Source organism: Crotalus tigris, unplaced genomic scaffold, assembly GCF_016545835.1.
Source record: "Crotalus tigris isolate CLP2741 ecotype Arizona unplaced genomic scaffold, ASM1654583v1 scf7180000017683.1919423, whole genome shotgun sequence".
In the NCBI taxonomy this organism is placed as follows: domain Eukaryota; kingdom Metazoa; phylum Chordata; class Lepidosauria; order Squamata; family Viperidae; genus Crotalus; species Crotalus tigris.
In genome coordinates, this window is record NW_024096563.1 from 948,418 (window position 1) to 974,971 (window position 26,554).

At 43.7% G+C, this 26,554-nt stretch overlaps 1 protein-coding gene across 1 annotated transcript; it reads left to right on the forward strand.

Annotated features, from left to right (window-relative positions):
- Positions 1–130: 130 nt before the first annotated feature.
- Positions 131–26,058, forward strand: IREB2 (iron responsive element binding protein 2). Its single transcript, XM_039337577.1, has 22 exons — positions 131–364; positions 2,380–2,469; positions 5,382–5,547; positions 6,666–6,803; positions 7,408–7,626; positions 8,110–8,179; positions 8,796–8,979; positions 10,269–10,408; positions 11,387–11,558; positions 11,655–11,755; positions 13,349–13,465; positions 14,931–15,090; positions 15,748–15,883; positions 16,335–16,419; positions 16,978–17,134; positions 18,430–18,554; positions 19,480–19,584; positions 19,659–19,801; positions 20,529–20,676; positions 20,764–20,886; positions 22,300–22,485; positions 22,912–26,058. The coding sequence occupies exons 1-22, from the start codon at positions 346–348 to the stop codon at positions 23,020–23,022; spliced, it is 2,895 nt and encodes a 964-aa protein (XP_039193511.1). The 5' UTR covers positions 131–345; the 3' UTR covers positions 23,023–26,058.
- Positions 26,059–26,554: the final 496 nt, after the last annotated feature.

Genomic DNA, 26,554 nt, shown 5'->3' on the forward strand with positions numbered 1-26,554 from the left:
GCTCCTCGCGCCGTTATCCCCCTCCATCCTTTAACCCGAGACAGAGGGAGGGGGAGGAGGAGAGGCGGGCACTGACGCACGCGCGCCGCCCCTCACGGCCGGCCCAAACCTCGCGAGAGCCTGCGCCGCTTTCCTTTCTTGCGGGCGGCTGAGCTCTCGCGAGAACCGGGAGAGCCCCAATGAGGGAGCGGGGAGGACCGGGCGGAGGCGCTGAGGGGCCCGCCGGTTGTCTCTCTCCCTCCCTCGGTGCCTCGCGGTCTTTGAGGGCAGGGCCCCGCGCCCCCCTCGGCTCTTCTTCTGCCCTCCCCACCCTCCTCCCGGGGCATCCTTCTTCGGGAGAGGAACATGGAGGCGGCCCGGGCAGGTCAGTGGCGATGGGGAAGGGGCGGGGACGGGGGCCAGGGTGGCAAAATGGCCCCTTTTCCCTTTGTGCCCGCCGGGACCGGCCTCCCCTCGGTGAAAGGGAGAAGGAAGCTGTCAGCCATCTTTCTCGCTTGCTTGCCTCTCCCCCCCCTTAATTAGTTTGGCCTTTCCCAGCCTGGTGCCCCCCCCCTCCGCAAGATACCAGCATATGTGGGGACTACAATTCCCATCTCTCTCTCTCTCTCTCTCTCACACACACACACACACACACACACACACACACACACACACACACAGCCTTTCTGGGCTTTAGGCTACAATTCCCGTTTCCTTTGGGGTGCAGTTCACATCATCCCCCTTATCAGGACTATGAAGCCCCAGTTCCCATCTGGGATACAACCACACCCATCATCCCTGTCCATTTCCCTTGGGGTACCGTTCCTCTCACCCCCCCCCCTTATCAGGACTATGAAACCACAGTTTCCATCATCCCCTTCTATGCATCTCAGCATCCCCATTCCAGCTTTGAAACAACCATTGCCATCATCCCCTTCCAGCTCCTTGGACTACAGTTCCCATGGCCCCTCTCTCGGGTTTATCAAACAGTAGTTTCCATCATCTCTATCCATTTCTTTTGGGCTACAGTTCGTATCATTCCCATTCCAGAATTGTTAAACAACAGTTCCCCTCATCCGCTTTAATGGGCCTTGGGCTGTTATTCCCATCATCCTCATTCAAGGTCTGTTAAATGGTTCCCATTATCCCTTTCCATGGGCCTTAGACTACAGGTCCCATCACCCCATCTAAAATCTGTTAAGCTGTGGTTCCCATCATCCCTGTCCTTTTCCCATGGGCTGTAGTTTCTGTCATTGCAATTCCAGAAGTGTTAAATAACAGTTCCCATCATCCCTTTCCATGTCTCTTGGCTACAAGACCCATCATCTGCAGGCCTTCTGCATTCTTCCCATTTTCATGCTCCCTATCCACATTGGCTTGATTCAGTTCTGCCTTTTTCGGTGCTCTAAGAAATGACAATATTGGAGGCTAGACAAGAAAAATATTGAACAAGAGATTAGCAAAATAAGGGGCTGGTTTCTTTTGCCTGTTAATTTTTCTGCTGCAGTACATTCCTCCATCCAGATCCCAGCTCTGTCTGCTGTCAGAAGATCTGTATGCTTGCATAGTAGAAAAAGTGGAGATGAGTGGGAAGCACGCTTTTTCTGTGTGGATTTAAAAAGCAAAGTAGTCTCCAGCAAGTCACAATCTTTCTTCCTGGGATTCAGGGATATATCCACATGTTATGGACAAGACTTCCTTCTGAAAGTTTTAAACCTTGGGTACCATTGGAACATTTGTGATAGACTCAAGCACACTTTGTATTACCCCTCCCAAAGCACTTTTATTAAATAAAGTTCACTCACTATGGTAGAGGTAAAGACAACTTTCTCCATAATTTCTCAAGTACTAGTTATACGTAAAGAATATATGTTTTGCTCTTTAACATTTTAGTTTTAAAAAAGTTGTTTTGTCTCCAGAATATTAAATATAATTTATCATGTATTAATGAAGACAATGAGTTAGCTCTTATGTTTAATTGTACTGAGATTAGATTAGTATCAGTGGGATTTGTTGCTTAAGATTTAAGCTCTATTGTTTTCAGTTTCCAAGTATGACTAAACCTGGATGTGGCCCAATATTTACCAAAGTGGAATTAGATCTGTATAGTGTTTGGGGAAAAAAGTAATGTTATATATAGAATCTATTATGTATCTAAATTCCACTTAAATTAGAATAAAAGTATATATAAAATATAGTATCCACTGCAAATTTATAGGAAAAATACAGGAACATGTTTAGTCTTGCAATCTAAATATTTTTTAAATTTAGTAGTAAATTACAGTGCATTTAATGGGTATTACTCATAGTGAAAATGGATAGGATTGCAGCCTTCCTACATACTACACACACACACACACACACACACACTGAATAACTAATAATCTATCTTTTTTTCAGGACACCTGTTCCAGCACTTAATTGAAACACTGAGCGACAATGCAGACAAAAAGTTCTACAACATTGCTAAACTAGGAGGCACCAAATATGGTAAAAATATATTTCAGTTGTATCTTTCTAATATAAACCTAATAAATCTAATCTCGTTAAGATTTTCTAAGTGGTCTTAAAACGAATTTGAGGATTGGTGGCCTTGTTACTGAACCCATTCTTGGGATTATGCTGCAGAGTTGTAATCCTTAATGCTTTCTCTATTAAAACTGTTTGAATTAATGTGCCTGAGGGTTGCTATTAACTTCCTTCTTCCCGGATATTCAAGTTCCAGTTATAAATAGGCACAGCCTCCTTTGAATTAACTGTAGTAGGCCGTTAATGTGTTTTGGGTTTTTTTTTATACTAAAGAAAGTTTGTCCAGTTTAACTTCTGCTTGCTCTTTTTTGGTTCTGAGAGAAACCTGTGAACCCCTTTCATAACACGGTATTGCAAAATAATATTAACTCCTCTGGTAACAGTATATCTAGAAATGATCTTCCTGAGTTCAAACATATTCATTTTGTTCTGCTTGAAAGGTTTGGTATATTTTCAAATTAATGGAATCTATTAAGTGAATTTCAGAGAGGACTGCAGAAAAAGCTTATTCAGAATTATAGCCTTTGTTTATCAGTTGGTTCAGCTGGGTGTTGTCACCCTGCTGTCTTCCTTATCTTTTAGGAAAAGGACGGAAATTCTGCTTGCTATGTGTACTTTTCAAGAAGCAGATAGTTGACCATATAAAACTGTCTCTAAAAAGCATGATGGGGGAGTCTATTAATTGCTCGCATCCTTCCAGAAGATGACCGGGATAAAAATATATTTAATTTACACTACACAAACGTGGAGGTCTTTTGAAAGAGGAGCTTGAGTTGCTCATCTGGTCTTTCAAATTGTTTGTCATTTCATTTATATCCCCCCTTCCTTCCCTAATGAAGTGCATTGAATCATGCATTTGATTCCTGGATACATGTGAAATCTCCCCATACGACTATTGAAAGTTGAGATCAGAGTTGTTAAGTTATTGATGAACTGTTCTTGGTTCTCTGTCACATTGAAAACCTTTAGGATAGTTGTAAAATTGTTTGGTAGTCACCGGAGTGTATGTTTTGGAATAAGAAACCATGTTAGGGAATGTCTGTTTCTTACTTAACAGCCCAAACTGCCAATACTCTTGTCAGTTCATAAACACTTTTCTATATGGTTAGCCTTTGATGAATCACTTAATGAGGGAGAAATTACCTTATCTGCCTTAGAAAACTCAACTAATTTAAATGAAGCTAGTGAAGCCTGCAGCAATAGTTTGCAACCTTCAGTTGAAAAATTATTATGTGGGTCTACTGACACAGGCTTGCTTTATGCTTATTAAAAAGAATAATTGCTTTTTCTTTCCGAGGTGGTGGTTGCAAGCTCATTGACGTGTGGCAGACTTGCAGAAATTTCCAGTGCCCTTGGACAAATGTTCTCATAATTCATTACTACAGAATTATCTTTCACCTCTTCTGCAATCCTTAATAAAGTTAGCAATCTAATTTTGAAAGGTTCCCTAACTAGCAGCTGTCCCTATTGTTTGTAACAGTGCCGGATTCCAAAATCCAAGAGCAGAACATGTCAACTCTTACTCCTGGCTTGTACTCAACCCTAAGGAAACTAACACCAAGAATACCAGCAAATGCTTCTTAATGTTTTGCATATTTTCAAACGATGCTTAAAGGAAAAGCAATTCAATTGCCAGCTCTTGCAGGTTATAAAGTAGGCTTCTCCCATATAGTGCAGGTAGTCCTTTACTTACGATGACAATTGAGTCCAGAATTTTATGTTGCTAAGTGAGACATTTGTTAAGTGGGTTTTGCCCCATTTTATGACCTTTCTTGCTCCAGTTGTTAAGTGAATCGTTGCAGTTGTTTAAGTGACTCTGGCTTCCCCCATTGACTTTGCTTGTCAGGTCGCAAAAGGAGATCACATGACCCCGGGACACTGCGACCATTGTAAATATGAGTGAGTTGCCAGACGTCCAAATTTTGATCACGTGACCAAGGGGATAATGCAACAGTCCCAAGTGATCATAAGTCACTTTTTTCAGTGCTGTTGTAGCTTTGAACGGTCAATGAACGGACTGCTATAAGTTTGAGGACTGTCTGTAATCAGGATATAGCAGCTGTCTTATGTCAAATTAATCTGTTGGACTAGCTCAGTTGTACAGATAGTGTTGTATCACAGCTTTATAATAATAATAAAGTTGGAAAGGACCTTGGAGGTAATCTAGTCCAACCCCCTGCTCAGGCAGGAAACTCTATACCATTTCGGACAAATGGCTGTCCAGTTTCCTCTTAAAAACCTCCAGTGTTGGAGCACCCACTGCTTCCAGGGGCAGGTTGTTCCACTGGTTAATTGTTCTAACCGTCAGGAAGTTTCTCCTTAGTTCTAGCTTGCTTCTCTCCTTGATTAATTTCCATCCCTTGCTTCTTGTCCTGCCTTCAGGCGCTTTGGAGAATAGCTTGACTCCCTCTTCTTTGGGGCAGCCCCTGAGATATTGGAACATTGCTATCATGTCACTCCTCGTCCTTCTCTTCATTAAACTAGACAGACCCAGTTCCAGCAGCCATTCATTATATGGTTTAGCTTCCAGTCCCCTAATCATCTTTGTTGCTCTTCTCTGTACTCTTTCTAGAGTCTCAACATCTTTTTTACATCGTGGTGACCAAAACTGGATGCAGTATTCCAAGTATGGCCTTACCAAGGCCTTGTAAAGTGGTATCAATACTTCACGTGATCTTGATTCTATCCCTCTGTTAATGCAGCTCTTTATCTCCCCGGGCAGAAATCCCTTTATTCCAAGATTCTCCAAACTTGTCAACTTTAAGACTTGTCGACTTCAATTCCCAGTTTCCTAATTTAGAAGGAAGCCTATGGCAGGGATAACAGCACCAGCGTTTATCCTCAAGCAACTTAGCTACTCTGTCCATTTGCAGATCTCCTGCCTTACACCATACGGGTCATGTTGGAAACGGCCGTCCGCAACTGCAATGGTTTCCTAGTGAAAGAAGGAGACGTGATGAATATCCTGGACTGGCAAGCCAAACAGAACAATGTTGAAGTGCCCTTTTGTCCTGCCAGAGTCCTCCTCCAAGATTTCACGTAAGACCCGCTTTTTCCGAGTTCTCTGTTTTAGTTAGACCCTGATGAGTTTTCCTAAATGTCCTGGGTGGGCCTTTCCGAGTATTTAGATGGTCAGAAATTCAGGTCGTATGAGTTTATCTTGGCACCGGCTCCGAAGCAATAACTAGAGAAAGTCTGTTAGGATTGAAATAGTGAAAGATCATTACAGCAGGTTGAATGTTTCAGGATAGCTCCATGCAGGCATTCAGACAGGAATTTTTCTGAGTCTAATTGACAGATTGGTCATCCACTATGCCCCCAACCTATGCTAGTCAACCTATGATGGGACTTGCATGTTAAATGTAGCCATGATGTGCCTGTGTAGTTTAAGCTTTGCATAATACAAGAAACCATCTATTATCATCTATGGCAGTGATGGCAAACCTTTTAGAGACCGAGTGCCCAAACTGCAACCCAAAACCCACATGTATCGTCGGGTGCCAGGTGGGCATTGCCAGTTGGGTGGGTGTGGCCCATTGGGTGAGCGTGGCTGCGGTGGTAATGGCAGAGTGGGTGGGACTAAAAAGTTCAATCAATTCCAACTTTGCAAGATCTTTTTTTTTCCTCGAGAAATTGAAATTGATTGATTAATTGAACCTATATTTTTTTGGCACACGGCAGAGGCGTAAAGCTAAAAGTTTTATAAAATCCAGCTGAAGGCCTAGGACTGGGGCGATGGCACGCGTGCCCACAGAGAGGGCTCTGCGTGCCACCTGTGGCATGTGTGCCATAGGTTCGCCACCACGAATCTATGGTTTAGAGCAGGGGTAGGCAACCTTGGCTCTTTTATGACTCGTGGACCTCTGAGAGTTGAAGTTCACGAGTCATAAAATAGCCAAGGTTGCCTACCCTTGGTTTAGAGCAATGTGTGAACTCAGCCGCTGTGGCTTAAACCAGGGGTCTCCTCCATGCTGGCTGAGGAATTTTAGCAGTTGACGTACACAAGTCTTAAAAAGTTGCCAAGTTTGGAGACCCCTAGCTTAAACCATAGTTAAATCACGGTTAATCCTCTTGATGAGATGGATCCCACCTTCTTTGGATCTACATTGCTGGTCTTTTAGATATACTAAGTAGAAAACATTGTTCCTGTTTGCCAGTGGAATTCCTGCAATGGTGGACTTTGCTGCCATGAGGGAAGCAGTGAAGAACCTCGGAGGAGATCCCACCCGAGTCCATCCTGTCTGCCCAACAGATCTTACGGTGGACCATTCTTTGCAGATTGACTTCAGCAAATGGTACCCGTCGAATTGTCGGCTTCCTTCTATTTTGCTGGGGACAGGTGGATGGAGCCCTGTCTTGAGGGTGGAATGCTTGTCTTGAAGGGGGTAGACTCAAAAATGGGGTGTGTGGAGATGCTGAGTTGATCTAATTTAGGTACACTGAATCCCCTCGTATTGGAAGCAGGAATAGGGAATTTCTCTCACACACACACACACACACACACACACACACACACATTTCTGGGATTTTCCATTCCCATCAACCCAATCAGATGTTGAGGTACCAATAAAAGGCAACCAGTATATTACAGAGGTATTCCCCAAATGAAATCTCTCTCCCTCCCTCTCCCCCCTCTTCTTTCTCTTCTTTTATTATTTATTTATTTATGAGACTTATATACTGCTTTAAGTGCAAGCACTCTCTAAGTGGTGTACACCAGTAAGCAATGTATATATACATTTACATTGCCCCCAACCATCTGGGTCCTCCTTTTGTCTGTGGAGACTAAAAATCAAAACAATTCTAAAGTTCATGTCAAAAGTATATTGTAATTTAGCATAATAAGGATTCAAAGGATTGCAAAGAACAAAGCATTCTTTCCATTTCATTTTTGCCTAGTGCAATACAGAACGCTCCGAATCCTGGAGGCGGTGATCCCCCACGACCCCCTTCCTCAAAACTCTCCCCGCTTAAAGCTCCTCGGAAGCTCCCATGCCGAGACCAGTCCAGCTGCAAAGGACCGTGTGATGGACAGTCAAAACGGAACCCGGGCCAGTTTTCTGTGCAGATCGAGAACACCCCCCTCTTGTGTCCTTTTCATCTTCAACCAGTGCCTGAGTAAGCTTGCCTTTTTACGTTTCCCTCCTGGCTTTGCAGGGTCATTTCTGTTAGGCAGTCAAGAGCTGTCAACTAGCAAGACTGGCTTCCACCCAGATCTTACCTGTACTCACCTATTAAGCTTACTTTGGAACCAATATCAAACCACCTTTGTGGCGAAGGATTTTCACTGATGGGAAATTGTATATGTTTGTTTGTTTATAAAATTTATTGGCCGCTCATCTTACCTAGGGTAACTCTGCATGGCTTATAGTCATCAAAATATATCTATACGCATACAATTAAAACATAAATAATTAAAATGAAACATTAAAACCTAAGGACACATGGGAAATACCACTTTCACCCTCTAACATTCTATTTTTCATTGTGCAAAATTTCCTGGAACGTTAGCAAGAAAAAAAAACATTTCTTTGGGCTGTTTTTCTAAGTACTGCAGATAACGGTTTTAATATGTTTTTTCCCCCCCTTTCGTCTACTTAGGCCTGAAACAGTATTTAAGAATCAAGAGATGGAATTTGGAAGAAACAAAGAGAGACTCCAATTTTTTAAGGTACGTTGCTTTGAAGGCAACGTGACCCAGAAGAATTTGATAGAAAGGCATTGATTATTATTTGTTATGGATTGATAAAGATGTGCCAAGATCAAAAATGATCTCCTCTCTTCTTTCCTACTATATAGAGGAGGAACGGGCACGGCAAATTCTCATATTAATCCCCACTTCCCCCTAGGAAAGGAATTAGGAGGAGGAAAGTAGCCAGCCTCTCTTGGGATGCAATTCTCAGAATTTGCAAGTGCCATTTATTGGGGAGATGTCAAGAGCCGAGGTGGCGCAGCAGTTAGAGTGCAGTACTGCAGGCCACTTTAGCTGACTGTGTTCAGCAGGTCAGCGGTTCAAATCTCACCGGCTCAAGGTTGACTCAGCCTTCCATCCTTCCGGGGTAGGTAAAATGAGGACCCAGACTGTTGGGGGCAATGTAAATATATATATATATATACATTGCTTACTGGTGTACACCGCTTAGAGAGTGCTTGCACTTCAAGCGGTATATAAGTCTCATAAATAAATAAATAAATAAACAAGAGTGGAAAATGCTGATTTAGGAAGTGTGAAGCTAACATGCCTTTTCTGTCTGTCTGTCTGTTTCTCTTTTTATGAATTAAACTAGTGGGGTTCCAAAGTTTTCAGAAATGTCTCGGTAATTCCTCCCGGGACAGGGATGGCCCATCAGATGAATCTGGAACGCCTGTCAAGAGTAGTATTTGATGTCAAAGACTTCCTTTATCCTGACAGTGTTATTGGCACAGATTCTCATACAACCATGGTGAACGGCTTGGGAATCCTGGGATGGGGTAAGTCGCCTGAAGAGGCTTGTGAGTATCTTTCTAAAGAGTTTAATTGGGGTGATATTGGTACAAAGATTATTGGTTATTTTTAAGAACGGGGTGGTTGGCAGCCCAGTGGCTCCCCAAGTGATTTTCAAATGTCAGCCTCATGGTGGTCTCTGTTGCTTAAATTGTAACACTTTTAGATTACAGTTCAAACGACAGGACATGCAGTGCTCAGAAGAGATGAAAGATTGTGGGCAAAAATATTTCATATAGCTATTACTGCACAGAGTTGTTCCCTTTGTCTTCAAGGGAAGTGGTTTTTGTTTGTTTGTTTGTTTGTTTGTTTTGGTATAAGCATGTTCTTGCACTCATCACTATTTTGAGATTGTGCCCTCTGGTTTCCTTTCAGTCCTTTTAAGAATTGTGGCCCTGTATTTACAATTAAACAATAGCCCGCAAAACGTACCTTTAAAACAGTGGTTCTCAACCTGTGGAACGACCATTTCACGGGGGTCGCCAAACAACGCAGTCCGCCATTTTTTCCCCCCTTTTCCTTAGCTGTGCTCCTCCCTTTTATTCGATTGGCTTTGGAAAGCCAATAGAAGAGACTCTCTTGAATAGAGTCTAATTCTGTTGGCTTTCCAAAGCCAATAGGAATTGTCCAGGCTGTCTCTGCCCTGCTGAGCCCGCCAAAAGTCCCCTTCTGCAAACGGTGCTGCACCAGTTGAGTAGTCCTCGACTTACGACTGGTTGAGTAGTCCTCGACTTACGACCGGTTGGGGGGGGTCGCGGCATTAAAAAGGTTGAGAACCACTGCTTTAAAAGGAATGGATATAAAGAAGGTATCCAGGGTTGTCATCTTAATGTTCCTTGGAAGACCAGATGCCGAATAATTTTCTTCCGAAATATATGTAGAAGCTGTGGAGAAATATACCTGTTTATATCATGAGTGGAAGAAGTGTAAAAATGGGTATTGATAATAATGCAACCTTAAATCTCATAAAATCCTTGGGGTGATGTATATAACATACTTTATTTAGGCATATAGCCAAAAGCCACATATAGGAAGAAAATAAGGTCCAGATCCAGGTTTCTTTTGCTGAAGATGAAAAATGTTACGTTTACCCACCTAAAAGTCCACTCTGTTTCATCTAAGGTATATGTCTTCCAGACATGAATTTAGGGCAGTGTTGAATTTTTCCAGTGCAGCCTGTTTTATACATCAGACGAAAGAGCGCTTGGATAAAGATTTCGCATTGGTGTAACGCCTCCGTCTTTAAGCTGTTCAATGCTCTTCTTGCCCCATCTAGGGATGGGTGGAATTGAAACAGAAGCGGTCATGCTGGGTCTTCCCGTCACCCTCACTTTGCCCAAAGTGGTTGGGTGTGAACTGACTGGGTCGGCCAGCTCACTTGCTACATCCATCGACGTAGTCCTGAGCATTACAAAGGTACGTCAAAGCTCTCTCTGGGGCCAGAGAGGCAGTGGGGTCATGTACAAGCAGCCACCAAAGGTAAAACCCAGAGTTGTGAACCACAGGATGGATGGCCATATCTAACTTTGAAATAAATAAAATTTTTAAAAATCTGTGGATTTCTCAACCCCACTGCCACTGACCAATTATTTTGCAAATCCTCAATACAGATAATAGAGGCCCTGCCAGCTTCATGACTCGGCAGCCAAATCTATACTAAAGCAGCCATTCTTGGCAAACATTCAGTGTTCTTCCCACACTTGTTACTACTTAGCTGGATAAAGCAGCACTTGCCTCTGGGAAGTTGTAGAACAGCAATGTTTCATAAGGAGAAGTTGTCATTGCAGTAAGATTTAATCCTACTGTTTTATTTGGGAAGAATTGGGAGGTTTCTGCCTTCTGGGCACCCTTGTATCGATTATGGTTATCAGATGAGCGTTAACGCTGTAATTACAATTGGGTTATGTCATGGCTCCTCTGTGCTTGTTTGTACGCTGAATAAGGAAGAACAAAATTTTGCCAGAAATTGGCCAAAAAAAGGTTGCGGATCACAATCACGTGACCACAGGACTCTACAACTGATCATAAATGCAATCCAGTCGCCAAGCTCCCGAATTGTGACCACAGGAGCACTGGGGCTGGTGCAAAGGTCCTAAAGTGCGAGTACAGCTTGTAGGTCACTTTGTCCATGAAGCAACTGAACTGTCATTAAATGGTCGTAAGTCGACGGCTACTCCTATTTGATGTAGATTTTGGCTTCCCTGTCAAAATAATTTGGCAGGCGGTTCTTAATGTAACTACTGTGTCTCTTGCTGGTTAGGAGGGGCCTAAGTCTGATGGATTCCCGTTTTTAAAACTGCTTACCATTTATTTAAAAAAAAAACAGCGATGCTGTAGCGTTTCCCCTTGGCCGACATATGATACTGGAGAGTTCTTCTTTTTCTGTCTCCATAGCAACTAAGACAAGCAGGGGTGTCTGGAAAATTTGTGGAATTCTTTGGCCCCGGCGTTTCCCAGCTCTCCGTCGGGGACCGAACCACCATCGCAAACATGTGCCCTGAATATGGTGCAATTCTCAGCTTTTTCCCCGTAGATGATGTAACATTAAAGCACTTAAAGCATACAGGTAAGGCTGGCACCGTAGGAGGAGATTTGGTTGGCTAAAGCAGCATAATTGCTCAAGCTTTGCAGATAGGATCAAACTTTTGAATTTTTCTCATAGGCTTTGATGACACCAAACTCAAGTCCATGGAGACGTATCTTAAAACTGTGAAACTGTTTAGGAATTACCAATATTCTGCTAAGGAACCTGAATATTCCCAGGTAAGCACGGAGGGGGCCAGCCTGTTTCAAAGTTACTGTGTTTCTGTTTGCCCCCCCCTCGTCTTTTTTCTTCAAGATTTGCCTTTTCATTCGAAGGCCTTTATTAAACCCCCGAGAAAATAACCATTTCTCTAGACCAGTGTTTCCCAAACTTGACAATTTTAAGGCATGTGGACTTCAACTCCCAGAATTCCACAGCCAGCAATGCTGGCTGTGGAATTCTGGGAGTTGAAGTCCACATGCCTTAAAATTGTCAAGTTTGGGAAACACTGCTCTAGACTGAGGCATTTTACACTCTTTCTTTTCAAACAGGTTGTTGTGTTCTCGTGGTAACATCTAATGAATTATTGGCAAGGGAATAAATTCCTTTTTGATACAGTTGATGAGTATTTTATTCTTATTTCATACTTCTTAACCACCCATCTCCCTCAGAGAGAGGGCTTTGCTGCGAAGGCTTCTTGAATGAAATATCACTAGGACTTTTGAATAAATGCCATTATTTAAGTGGTTGATCTAAAGCAGGGGTCTTCAAACTTGGGGGCCAAGTCTGAAGATCCCTGATCTAAAGCAAGGCTTTTCAACCAGTGGTATGGGTACCACCTGTGGTACATTGGCACCTGGCAGGTGGTACGCGACCATCCTAGAAAAATGGTAGTGGGGGAGGGGAATGAGCTGAACCGATGGCAGCACTGCACAAGCCTGAGCGAGAGACGGCTGGAGCTGCAGGGCTGTCGGGGCTCAGCGGAAGCACCAGGATAGCACCAGTCTCCAGCTGGAGCTTGGGGCTGATCCTGGCGCTTCTGAGCCCAGAAGAAGCGCCGATCAGCTGGAATGTTGCAGCATCTCCAGGGTCTTGTGATTTACATTTAGATGCTTGGCAACTGATTCATATTTATGACGGTCACAGTGTCCCAAGGTCATGTGAAGTGACCAAAACCTGCTGCAACCACCCAGCAGACGGGGGGGAATAAAAACCAAACACCCCCACTCCACCCCCAATCCTCAACAGAAATGCTCACAACAATGAAAACCTTGGACAGAAGGAAGAGCACGGCCGGATGGGCAGGCAGGTGTCTTGCTCGGCTGTGGCTTGGGGGGCACTTTTTTCAGTGCCATTGTAACTTTGAACAGTCACTAAGCGAACTGTTGTAAGTCGAGGACTACCTGTACTTTATCACTTTATCACTTTTTTCCTTTTTTTTTTTTTTTTTGGTCATCAAGTTTTTGACACCTTGCTAGGCAACTGGTGGTACTCGGATGTTGCCATATCCTAAAAGTGGTAAAGTGGGTGAAAATGTTGAAAAGCCTTGATCTAAAGCAGGTGTTTTCCAATAATATACAAACCATAAAGAGCTATGGAATTCAAGATACTGCCTTTTTTTTTAATGCCAGCTTGTCCTCAGAAATGTTTGTTCGTATATTCTAAATCAGAATAACAAGAGTTGAAAGAAACCTTGGAGGTCTTCTAGTCCAACTCCCCTGCTTAGGCTAATTATCCTTGCTTTTGGCTTGCTCACTTTAAAAGCCAAGCATCAGCACAACAGCATCAGTTGTGAAGTAAGAACTAATTAACCATTTCCCCCCCCCCATCAGATAATACATATCAACCTGGCTTCTATAACGCCGTATGTAAGTGGTCCCAAAAGGGCCCAGGATAGAGTGGCTGTAACGAACATGAAGAGCGACTTTCAAGCATGCTTAAGTGAAAAGGTAGGTAAAGTTTCGAAAGTCCATCTGGCTGGATAGTGGAAAGCCGTTTCCTATCGGTTGGAATGTTTTGAAGATTATAAGAACTATCTAGAGCAGCGGTGGCGAATCTATGGCACGGGTGCCAGAGGCGGCACTCGGAGCCCTCTCTGTGGGCACATTGCCCCAGCCTTACCTCCCCCCGCAATCCCATCCTCACCAGCAGCCCCCCTGGAGGAGAGTCACCCCCGAGCATGGCCCACGTGGAGCAGTGCAGCCAAGGACATGGCAGCCAGACAGCATAGACTCTGCCCTCACGCCCCATCGCGCACAGTTGATGCTGCGGGATGTGGGCAGAGGGTGTGGCCACCATAGCGCTGCTGGGCAATCTGCAGCGGGCTCTGGAGGCGGTGAGTGGCTCTGTGGGCAGGCGGGGTGGGGGCAGAGCGGGGGAGGGCAGGGGGTGGAGTGGGGACAGGGCCAGTTTTTGGGCACTTGGTCTCTAAAAGGTTCACCATCACTGATCTAGAGCAGAGGTCTTCAAACTTGGTGTCATGGATGAAACCCTTCAAAAGAACTTTGAGGCATTGTTTACCTTAAAGAATCTTTTATTCGAGATACAAAGTATTGGCACTACATAGTTAAAGCCAAAAACTGAATTCCCCTCCCCTGGGCACAAAGTAGCAAAGCACAATTCCCTCCTCCAATTAACAGTCATAAATCACATGTCCCAATTAGCTTGAAGTGAGGGCTTTCTCCCCAGCTCTCCAGCCCACTGGGCACAATATCCTTGGATTCCCATGGCTGAGTTATTATTGTTATGACTAACTGGACTCTCATCCACATCCCCCCTCCCAGCATCAATGAACTCTAAAAGCGAAAGGGAAAAGATGGCTACATTTCCATCTGTTGTCAAAGCAAGAACATCCGATGTTAGCAGCATTGACACTTGGCCCTTTTATGACTTGTGGACCTCAGCCAGGCACGCTGGTTGAGGAATTCTAGGAGCTGAAGTCCACAAGTCATAAAAGGGCCAAGTTTGAAGACCCATGATCTAGAGCAGTGGCCACTTTAAGAGAGGTGGACTTCAACTCCCAGAATTCCAGGAGTTTGAAGTCCGCCTCTCTTAAAGTGGCCTGAGGTTGAGAAACTCTGCTCCAGAATGCAGCTTTTCAGATTTGAGTACCATAGATGCAGGAAGCGTGTTCTTAAGGTAGCCCTTCGGTTTGCGACCAAACCTTGGGAATTGGCCGTTAACTGCTTCTCCAAAACCCATCATAACGGAAGTAGGGGACACAGAGTTTCCATTCCAAATGAAATCATTCGTGGCCTTTCAGGTTTTTTACATTTCTGTCGTGAGGGTTGGACTGTGCAACATCATAACCTGTATGGGTCCCAGAGTTCTGGTGTCTCCTTTCTTAACTCCCTGACAGGGAAGAACGTCTGGTGTGTGGTGGGACTGACTGCAAACCCCTGTTTGATCCTCTAGGTTGGCTTCAGAGGCTTTCAGATCCCCGCCGAAAAGCAGGGCAGGGTCATTCCTGTTGAATATGAAGGAAATGAATACACGTTGGCTCACGGATCGGTCGTCATTGCTGCCGTCATTAGCTGCACCAACAACTGCAATCCCTCCGCAATGCTAGGAGCAGGTACGCGGGCTTCTCTGGCATTTCCTACATCACGTTGCTATAAACCAGTGGTCCTCAACCTTTCTAATGCCGCGATCCCATAATACAGTTCCCCATGTTGTGGTGACCCCCAACCACTTATACATCACCGGGTGTCAGGGGCGTGGCCAAAGAAAGGGGGGGGAAATGGCAGACAGCGTTGTTTGGCAACCCCCGTGAAATGGTCGTTCAACCCCAAATGGGGTCCCGACCCACAGGTTGAGAACCACTGCTCTAAACGATCACAATTGGGAGCTGAATTTCCATTGCTAAGCGAGGCGGTTGTTCAGCGAGTTTCTCCCCTCCCCGACTTTATGACCTTTTTGACCACCGTCCTTAAACGAATCACTGCCGTTGTGAGGCGAATTGTGATGGTTCTTAAAGTGAATCTGGCTTACACACACACACCCATTGACTTTGCTTGTGGGAAGCTGACTGGAATGGTCACAAATGACGATAGTGTGATCCTGGGATAAATACACGCGAGATGTCAAGTGCCGACGTGACCGTGGGGATGCTGCGGTGGTTGTAAATGTGAGGATTGGTTGTAAGTGTGAAGACCAGCTGTCCTCCACTTGCAAAAGGAAAAAAAAAAGCAGTCGTGGCATTATTGTAACAGCGTCTTCCCTTTTCCATTAGGTTTATTGGCTAAAAGAGCCACTGAAGCTGGTCTGGCTGTTAAACCTTACATACGAACCAGCCTGTCGCCGGGGAGTGGAATGGTCACCCATTATCTCAGTTCCAGCGGTGTATTACCATACCTCAATAAACTTGGGTACTATTTTCTTTGCTCTAATTTGTTATTTTTTTACCCGCTTTCCACAGCTCTGTGTTAGCCTTAGCAGAGAAGATTCCATTTGCTTTTTTTTTTTTTTTGCTTGTTTTATTTAAAATGAAGATGCCCATTAGTGACCCTGCATCATGCCCACCCAGCAGTTGTCTTACCGCTGAGCAAAGTCCCTTCAGACGAGTGTTTCCCAATTTTGCTAACTTCTACATAAATGGACTTCAACTCCCAGAATTCTTGGCAGTGGCCATACTAGCTTGAGCCATTCTGGGCGTTGAAGTCCGCCCATCTTAAAATTGCCAAGGTTGAGAATCACCGCCCTACTGATTTCAACCTTGAAGCCCCGGCTGTTGTGCAGCAGCCCTTCCCTAGATTTCACAAATGCCTTGGTTATTGAAATGCAGTGAAAATGTGAATTAATTCCTGCTTTTCACTGTAGGTTTGAGGTCATTGGCTATGGCTGTTCCACCTGTGTGGGGAACACTGCCCCTTTGCCAGAAGCCATTCAGAATGCAATTGTACAGGTAAGCTTTACTTCGTGAGCTATCTGAGCAGAGTTTACATTTTTGAAATGCTGTGTTTTGATAGGAGAATGCTTATTGTAAATAAGATTTTGTCCTTGCTTATTCAGCTGGAAGGGGAGGGGGAGATGGGAGAGCAGATCTTGTTTAACTGGGACACCAATGACCTTAAAACCAGTAGGGATTGTTTTAGCAATCCCCTGGTTTAATGCACCAGGATAGAAACCAGGTGACAGTGAATGCTAGTCCTGCCTTAAAAGCCAGCTGGGTGATTTTGAGTCAGTCTCCCCATCACCACCTCTTTCAGTCTAACTTACAAGGTTGTTGTCACGAGGAAAATAAAGAGGAAAGACTGTTAGGTTCGTTGGCTGCCTTATTTATCAAATTAATAAAGGCGGGGAAATAACCACACAAAAACTACATCTGCAGAATTTGGTTGCTTTCGGCTTAAGAACCAGTTCTATGGCTTGAGTAGCAGGGAGGTAGTTTAGGAGAGGATGAGAGTACCAAGAGAGAGAAAAAAAAATCCCATTTTCTTCTCTTTTTGTTTTTCCTGTTCAGGGTGACTTGGTGGCATGTGGCGTTGTGTCTGGAAGCAAAAACTTTGAAGGTCGCCTTTGCACCTGTATCCGCGCCAATTACCTGGCTTCTCCATCCCTGGTTGTTGCTTACGCGATCGCGGGAACTGTGAATATTGATTTCCAGACTGAGCCACTGGGTAACTGTGTTCGTCTAGCTTGAATTTGTCATCAGAATGACATTGTCAAAGGGAGCTCACTTATGTAGGAGGAAAAGTCCTGTTCTATAGTGCTCTTTGGACGATTATCTACAGTAGTGTTATTCTGGAACGTATGTAACCCTAACTAGAGAGTGGCTTAGAGAGCAAGTATCAATATGTTAGAATATCTGGCAGTTATTGGGTTAAATGCTAGGTATGTTGATGGGTCAGTGGGAGGAGTCCAAAAGGTCATTGGGAGACTTCCTGGACACAAGCCACATGGGAATATCTTTGTCTGTAAGAAGCATGGGCCATGGAAGGTCACACAATGAGCCTGAGTCCTTATAAAGATGGTATGAAGAGCATCATTCTCTTACCTAAAGAGACGGTCTAAAGAAATGGACAAAGATGTATTTTCCAGGAGTATCAACCGCAGTGTGAATGCAAGTAATCTTTTAAATCCAGTCAGATAGATAACTCAAAAGAAAAGATCGTATAATAAACAAAAATATATTTATTAGAAAGATTACTTGCATTCACGCTGTGGTTGATAATTCCTGGAAAATACATCTTTGTCCATTTCTTTAGACCGTATCTTTAGGTAAGAGAATGATGCTCTTCATACCATCTTTATAAGGACTCAGGCTCATTGTGTGACCTTCCATGGCCCATGCTTCTTACAGACAAAGAGATTCCCATGTGGCTTGTGTCCAGGAAGTCTCCCAATGACCTTTTGGACTCCTCCCACTGACCCATCAACATACCTAGCATTTAACCCAATAACTGCCAGATATTCTAACATACTGATACTTGCTCTCTAAGCCACTCTCTAGTTAGGGTTACATACGTTCCAGAATAAGTGTGGTTTGTTAGCAGTTGCTGTGCCCTCAAACCTGTATTCCAGCATCTTTTGACATAAAAAACCCCTCTCCGTAGAAAATATCTGTAGTTCAAGATGGACTGTAGAGTCCTTAGTGCTGTCTGGTGGTTTTCTTGCAAATCTTTCATTACCCAACTAGGTAACACAATCAGTACTCTATGATCACCCATCAGAGCACCATCAACACCTTCAGAGCACTGACCTTGTTGCCTAGTTGGGTAATGAAACGTCTGCAAGAAAGCCACCCAGCTCAGAAGAGCACCAAAGATCTCACAAAAACTCTCAAAAGTGCCATCTGTGATCCCGTGTTCAACGTGTAAAAGAAAAATTTTGGACTTTACTTACTTACTTTTCACTTCTCTGAGTAGCTTTGGCTGACTGGATTTTATCTCTACCATTCTCCAATTTCTTACAGGGGTGAATCCTGAGGGCAGAAATATCTTCCTGCGTGATATTTGGCCTTCTCGGGAAGAGCTTCAGCAGATAGAAGAGGAGTTTGTGATAGTGTCCATGTTTAAAGAACTGAAAATAAAATTGGAGGTAGTTTTATCGTTTTTCTTTCGTCCGAGGAAGGCTATACAGGTAGTCCTCAGCTGACAACTGTTCATTTAGTGACCGTTCAGAGTTACAGCAGCACTAAAAAAAAGTGACTTACAACCTTTTTCTACACTTAATGACTGTGGCCACGTGATCAAAATTCGGCCGCTCGGCAACTGACTCATATTTATGGCGGTTGCCGTGTCCCGGGGTCACGTAATCCGCTTTTTCAATTTTCTGACAAGCAATGGGGAAGCCATATACCAGTGATGGCAAACCTTTTAGAGACTGAGTGCCCAAACTGCAACTGAAAACACACTTATGCATGGTCAGGTGCCGGGCGGGTGTGGCCCATTGGCTGGGTGTGGCCCATTGGCTGGGCATGGCCCATTGGGTGGGCATAGCTACGGTGGTAACGGCAGACTGGGTGGGACTAAAAAGTCAATCAATCAATTCCAACTTTGCAAGATCTTTTTTTTTCCCACGAGAAATTGAAATTGACTGATTGAACCTTTTTTTTTTTTTTTTTTTTTTTTAGACAGCGGTGGAGGCCTAAAGCAAAAAGGTTTTATAAAACCCAGTTGAAGGCCTAGGACTGGGGCGATGGCACGCATGCCCAAAAGAGGGCTCTGAGTGCTGCCTCTGGCCCCCGTGCCATAGGTTCGCCACCACTGCCATATACACTTAACAGCCACGTTACTAATTTAACAACTGTACTTAACAACTGGCAAAAAGCAAGGTCGTAACATGGGGCAAAGCTCACACTTAACAAATGTCTCATTTAGCAGCAAGAATGTTGGTTTCAATTGCCATATGTCGAGGACTACCTGTATACCATTTGGGCATAAAGCAGGATCAGAGGACCAGAAACAAAAAGGGTGCTTGTTTTTTGTTTGTTCTCTTGCAAAAATGGCTCCTCCTTTTCCAGAAAGGAAATAAGCGTTGGAACTCCCTGGAAGCCCCTGAGTCCACTCTGTTTACCTGGGATTCAAAGTCTACCTATATCCGATGCCCTTCCTTTTTTGATAAGCTGGTAAGTGGGCCGACGTTCGGCGTGAGCGCGTCCGTTCGGAACATGCCAGATGCTCAATCCTGTCTCTCTTTCAGGCCAAAGAGCTGCCGCCTCTCCAGGCCGTTGAAAATGCTCACGTCTTGTTGCACTTGGGCGACGCTGTCACCACCGATCACATCTCCCCCGCTGGAAGCATTGCCAGGGGGAGCGCCGCTGCGAGATACTTGATGACTAAAGGGTGGGTCTTAAAAGAGGAAGGAGAAGAGCAGGATGTCCAGTTCCTCCTCAGAAATTCTTTTCTTCTGGCAGCGATAAACAGAGCAGGCCTCCTTGATTGCAAAATGCGCTTCAGCCTTTTAGACCAGACTTTGCCGTAAACCAGAGGTCTTCAAACTTGGCCCTTTGATGACTTGTGGACTTCAGCTCCCAGAATTCCCTGGCTGAGGAATTCTGGGAGTTGAAGTCCACAAGTCATCAAAGGGCCAAGTTTGAAGACCCCCTGGTCGTCCCCGACTCATGGCAGTAATTGAGCCCAGAATTAAGAGTCGTGAGTCATTGTGGTCGTTAAGCAGGTCACCAGGTAACTGCCTGACTTTATGACTTTTTTTTTGAGGTGGTCCTTAAGTGAATGCTGCTGTTGCTAAGTGAGTCTGTGGGGAGGGGGACATCGGAATGTAGAAATTGGATCATAAGTACCTTTTAGGAGTCCCTAACTTTGAGTGGTCACTAAGCAATCAGTCATTAAGCAAGGACTACTTGTACTGTATAAAAATAAGGTATAATTAATACAGAGCAGCAGGGTGGAGGGTTAAAACATAATTTAAAAAAAACAACAGCTCAGGGCCAGATATTTATGTATGAAAGTGAGATTGTGTTTTATCTTTCCAATCATAACCCTCCATTCATGTGTGTGCAGGAAACCCTTTTTTAAAACAATATTTGTTTAATCAATCTCTTTTTTTTAGCCTCACACCCCGTGAATTCAACTCGTATGGTGCTCGTCGGGGGAACGACTCTGTGATGACAAGAGGCACCTTTGCCAATATCAAGCTTTTAAATAAATTCATTGGCAAGCCAGCTCCTAAAACAATCCACTTCCCAACAGGACAGACGGTGAGGTTATCGTCTCAAAGGAAGCTTATTATTGATTATCTAACCACAGTGAATATCTGGTGACCAGGCTCTCTGTCCTAATTGCAGCTGGATGTGTTTGACGCCGCTGAGTTATATCGGAAAGAAAACATCCCTCTGATTATCTTAGCCGGCAAGAAATACGGATTGGGCAGCTCAAGAGACTGGGCCGCCAAAGGACCTTTTTTACTGGTATTCCATTTTTACTTAAATCCATTATTATTGTTGTCGTTGTTATATACTTCACCCTGATTGATTTTTTTCATGAAGCTGCCATCTTTCATTTTGTAGAACATAAACTGCCCCTCAGTCTCTCTTCTGAAAACATACAAACTAGTCTCTAACACCAGTCTACGACTGATAACTGTAAAATAGGTGAATCTATTTATTTATACTTATATATCAAATTGAGAGACTGCCCCTCTCACTCACAGAACCACATTCTAGGCAGTGTGTAGACTAGAACCCCACATAGTCTTGAAGTCATGGTTTCACGTAAATGTTGTAAGGGATTGTTTAGAGGTCCAGATAATCCTGGTAGGTTAGGCTGTAATAATTGCTGCATTTATAACAGTGTTTCCGTGCGCCTCGGCATATGCTCATGCTGGCCACATGACCGTGGAGATATGTCTTAGGACAGCAAACCCCCCACCTTTTGGACACCAGGGACCGGTTCCGTGGAGAGAGGTTTTTCCGCAGACCGGAGGGGTGTGTGGTTTTGTGTGCTGCCTGCAGCCCGTGGATGGGGCTTCGCTTGTTTGCGCAGACCGGTTTCTGGCCCAGTACCGATCCACGGATCGGTGATTGGGGACCCCTGTCTTAGGACAGAGCTGACTCCTAAATGGAGGTGAGCCCCCATCCCATAGAGTCAGACATAACTGGTCAAAGGACATTACCCCTGAATTGTATCTGAAGAGGGATGAAGAAAGGAGAGGAGAGAGAAGAGAGTAAAGGAGGGGAGAAGGAAGTAGGAAGGCTGGAGGAAGAGGAAAGGGGAGGAGAGTGTTGAAGGAGAGGAGAGGAAGAAGAGGGAAGTAGGGAAGAGAAGAAAGGGAGAAAGAAGGTAGAGAAGAAGGAGTGTGGATGCGGTGAAAGGGGAAATGGGCGAGCAACACCAAAGTTATGTGTATTTATTTCATTTTGTTAAAAGTATCTGTATGTGAGTGTGGAGGGAATGTATGTTAATATCTGATAAGTATTACGGTATATGTATGGGGGAGAGTTTGGAAAAATAAAAAATTATTAAAAAAATAAAAAATAAATAACTGGTCAAAGGAAACCAAAACCTTTACCGATCTCTTTCCTCCGTTTCTCTTAGCGATGGTTGCTTGCATTTTGGAGTCTGGTGCAGTGCTAGGAGGCATCGCTATTCCTGTAGACATCTTCTCTTCGATAACCGCCAGGATCCCCTCCCCAGCATTTTTCCGAGGATTGCAAATGAGCCTAAACTTGCGTAGGGATCCCAGTGCTTCTGTTTGTCCCCCTGTTTATTAGCCTTCCCAGAAAACTCAGGATTCTCCGTTTTAAAATCCAGACTCCTGGATTAGAGCAATACGGCAGAATTAGACAGTATCTGAAATGGATCAAACTTTTCCCCCCCCACAGGGAGTGAAAGCCGTGATTGCAGAAAGCTACGAGAAGATGCACAAAGGTCACTTGATCGGCATGGGCATCGCACCCCTTCAGTTCTTCCCGGGGGAGAGCGCACAGTCTTTGGGCCTGACTGGCAAAGAGCAGTTTTCTATCTTCTTCCCTCAAGAGGTATCGCCTGGAATCGCCCTCTGTGTAAAGGTATCAGCCCTTTCACTTCGCTGTGTGATTCCATGCAGCATTTGATATTGGGGGGATGTTTGCTTTCATCATATTTTTCCTAAGCCTTTTTTTTATAAGGGGGTAGAAGAGCGAGAAAAGGAAGAATAAAATAAGACACAAAGTAAATAAGCGGGTGGTTGACAAACTTTATTTATAGTGGTTAAATTTTGAAACCACCTACCTCATTCACAGAGCGAGTGGGTGTATTTATATTTAATATTAGATTATAATTTTCAACATTGAATGTATTATTTTGGAAACAACAGGTTGTTCGCAAAATCTGTGTAATGTAGTCAGCAGAAACGGGTGGCATCCAGTTTCAAATTTTAGTATCCCTGGAAAAGACAAAAGTCTTTCACTGACCTGTGAATTTGTCTTTTTGTTTATTTGTTTGTTCTTCTGAAGACGAGTACTGGCAAAGCATTCCAGGTGACTGCCTCGTTTGACAGTGATGTGGAAATCACCTTGTACAAACACGGCGGCATGCTGAACTACATGGTCCGAAGGCTGTTGTAAAGCTGTTGTAAAGCCCTGTTCCCACCTCGGAGGACTGCCAACTCAGCCAGCCTCTTGAGGCCTCAGCCCGGGCCTTCCTTTCCCACTGGAACAGCTGACAAGCCCCATTGTGCTCAGATAACTTTGTTCATGGATGTAAAAGATTGTGAAATTGTTGTAGTGGCCGCAGCGAGGTCCTCCTGGATTTTAAAATACTCCGAATGGTGCTATTGACGTTGTTAGACATTGACGTTTGTGTGTGTTGTGAAAAAAGAACTGTAAGTATGAGGGGAGGGGAGGGTTAATCTTAGACCATTTTGTATATAAATTATGTGAAAAACCTGAAACTGAATTGTGAAGATTTTAAGCCAGATTCCTTGCAGTTCTTTTCTCCCTTGATTTTTTTTTCTTTGCACCTTTTACCTTCCTACTGCGGTTTCTTGGTTTGAGCATAGCACATGGTGTAATGATGTATGATTCCCTTGTTTTAAAATTAGGAGGATCCATAGTTCTGAAAATGAACCAAAACACCCACCACCCTTAGATCCAATTTATGGTATCAGCCACCCACTAGAAAGTTTAAGGAAAACTGGCATAGTATGGGTTGTTTTTTTTTTGTTTTTTAACCAGCCTTCCCCTGTTTCAAGGGTGGGCAACTCTGGCTACTTTATTCCTATGGCTCAGGAATTCTGGGAGTTGAAGCCCACTGGTCATAACATTGTCATTGTTGCCCCACCTCTGCTCTATTTGGTGCCTTCCAGAAAAGGGGGGACTGTTCGCAGCGGCCTCATCAGGTGGACATTTCTGGGAATTGGCCCAGACACTGAAGGGGATGGTCTCCGAGCAAAAATCTTGCTCTGTGAAAAATTCCAAAACTGAAATTCAATTGGAGGAAATGCTGTTTTCCAAATAGAAGCTGCAGTGACTTCTCTGGCCTCGTAGCAATCCTTCTGAGGAATGGCTATCATGGAATTTAATTGGATTTATTTTGTCTCTCGCTTAAATAACATCGGCTTTCTTTTCTCAACTGGCTTTGGCTGTTAACAACTATTGAGAATGTTGTCTGCTCCTTAAAAGAACAGAGAAGAATTCCTGTTTCTTCTCTTCCGTTTGTGCAGTGAACAAAACCTGTTGGGTTTATAAAGTGAGTTGTCTCCGAGTTTTCTTCCAATCATTCTGCTCCTTCCCAAATTCTGAGCAGCAAAGAATTTCTTAAGTCCCCAGATGTTTACGGTAATTTTTGGTTTATTATTAACGGGAATTTCTGTAGCGGAAATATCCTGAGCTCATTTAAAAAGTCTCTTCCGCTTAAGATGTTTATAGACCTGGGTTTTTTATTAAACCAAACAGACCCCATGTAATAGAATAAGTACTTCTACTAAATTCTGTGTCACTAAAAGTATATATCCTGACGTTCTGAAAGACAATTTAATTTTCACACTTACTAGATTATTTTTTTTAAGGCCAAATGATTAGAAATATGGATTACAGAGGCAGCAATAAAAATCTGGAACATTTGTGTTCGGTCCCTTTGAACTTAGGTATTTTTCCAACAAGCTCCTTAATCTACAATCAGAGACATTTTTTCTTGAGTCCATATTTTTTTTTCTACCATATCAGCTGTGCTTATACCTTATAGTTTTACCATTGGTATCTTTCCTTTGTTATTGAATTATTATTTTTTCGGATTTGAATGAAATGCTTGAAGTTCTGTCTTGATGATCACAAAGGGCAAAAGATAACGATATCTCACTTTTGGTACCTAAATTATTATTATTATTATTTTAACTTCCAGGCATCTTCCTTATTGCTAGGTTCCAGGCACTGTTTTTCTCTCCTCCCAAGTAAAATTGCATGCCCTAAAGAAAACCAGGGTGCCTTATAGACACACCCCACGGTCCTCTAACCATGCTGGCTGGGGAATTCTAGAAGTCCACAAGTCTGAAAGTTGCCAAGTTTGGAGACCCCTGCTTTAGCCAAAAAACCAAAATCAACCCTCCTAATTTGGGATATTTTGTTTTTCAAAACTTGTAATTGACATTGCTGACCCTTTTAGTAATCTGACAGTCGCGTGAAGTCAAACATCATCTGTGAATGGTCTCCGTCTATCTGTAGGTGCTGATCTCTGACATTCTTTCAAATGGGTGGGTTCAAATGACCAGCTTCCCCCAGCCCAGCCCAGCCCATCTCAGATTATTGTTTTTGTTGCATATGTATGATCCCACCTGTCTGATGATTCTGGCCTACAGATGTTAGAAGATCCGTCCAACTGCAGTTCTCCAAATGTCACGTCCAAATTATGATCCATATTTTAGGTCAAACTTGGGGGTGGGCAACTATGGGGACTTCACGAGTTGTGGACTTCAACGCCCAGAATTCCTGAGCCAGCCTGTGGACTTCAACTCCCAGGCTGGCTCAGGAATCCTGGGAGTTGAAGTCCATAGGTCATAAAGTAGCCATAGTTGCCCATCCTTGGTCAAACTCATTGACACGGCTTGGCTTTTTCCTCTTAAATTCAAAAGATAATATTTTGGAGGTTGCAACCCTATCCTTTTTTTTTTTTAAAAAAAAAAACAACTTCAATTTCCTATGAACATCTGGGAAGAACTGACTATAAATAGATTGAATGGGAGAGGGACATAATGTGTGAACCAGCAAAGAGCTTGGCAGAGAGTCCTCATAACCCTCCTGACTGACATTGGTACGTTGTCATTGAATTAAAAAGCTGAAAGCCCTGAGCTGACCAAATCTCGAAAGATTTCAGACAGCTTTAGAAGAAAGGGGTTTTTGAAAACACTAGTCCTCACCTCTGGAGGACCTTAAAAACCTCTTGAACGATATCGCAAATCTGCAGGCTTACATGGATTAATTCCCTTTCTAAACCGATAAAAGCATAATGATTTAGACACTGTGATAGGAGACCTGTGCAGTGCCATTAATTGGAAGCAAAACCACCGAATTCTTTTCAAGTTGGCAGCGCACAATGCATTTTAATCAGAAGGCACTGGGCGTTCCATAACCTACCATAATCCTGGGCTGTCGTGAGGCAAAAAAAAATCACAAAAACTGGAAACAGAGCCGAGGTGGCGCAGCAGTTAGAGTGCAGTACTGCAGGCCACTTTAGCTGACTGTGTTCAGCAGGTCAGCGGTTCAAATCTCACCGGCTCAAGGTTGACTCAGCCTTCCATCCTTCCGGGGTAGGTAAAATGAGGACCCAGATTGTTGGGGGCAATGTAAATATATATATACATTGCGTACTGGTGTACACCGCTTAGAGAGTGCTTGCACTTAAAGCGGTATATAAGTCTCATAAATAAATAAACATGTCCAGTTTTCGCATTCTCTCTTCGATTTGGCTTCTGAAAAGAGCCATATTTGAGCCCTTGATTAGGTTGTCACTAAACTAGGGGGGAGGGGGAGAGATTTTTTATCAATTATACACAGCAAAAGAATACCTGCATTTTATTATTCTCAACACGAGCCACTGCAACTGAATGTCTACTCCTTTTAAGCCAATGTTAATAGATTACAATGGTTTCCAATTCACTAATAA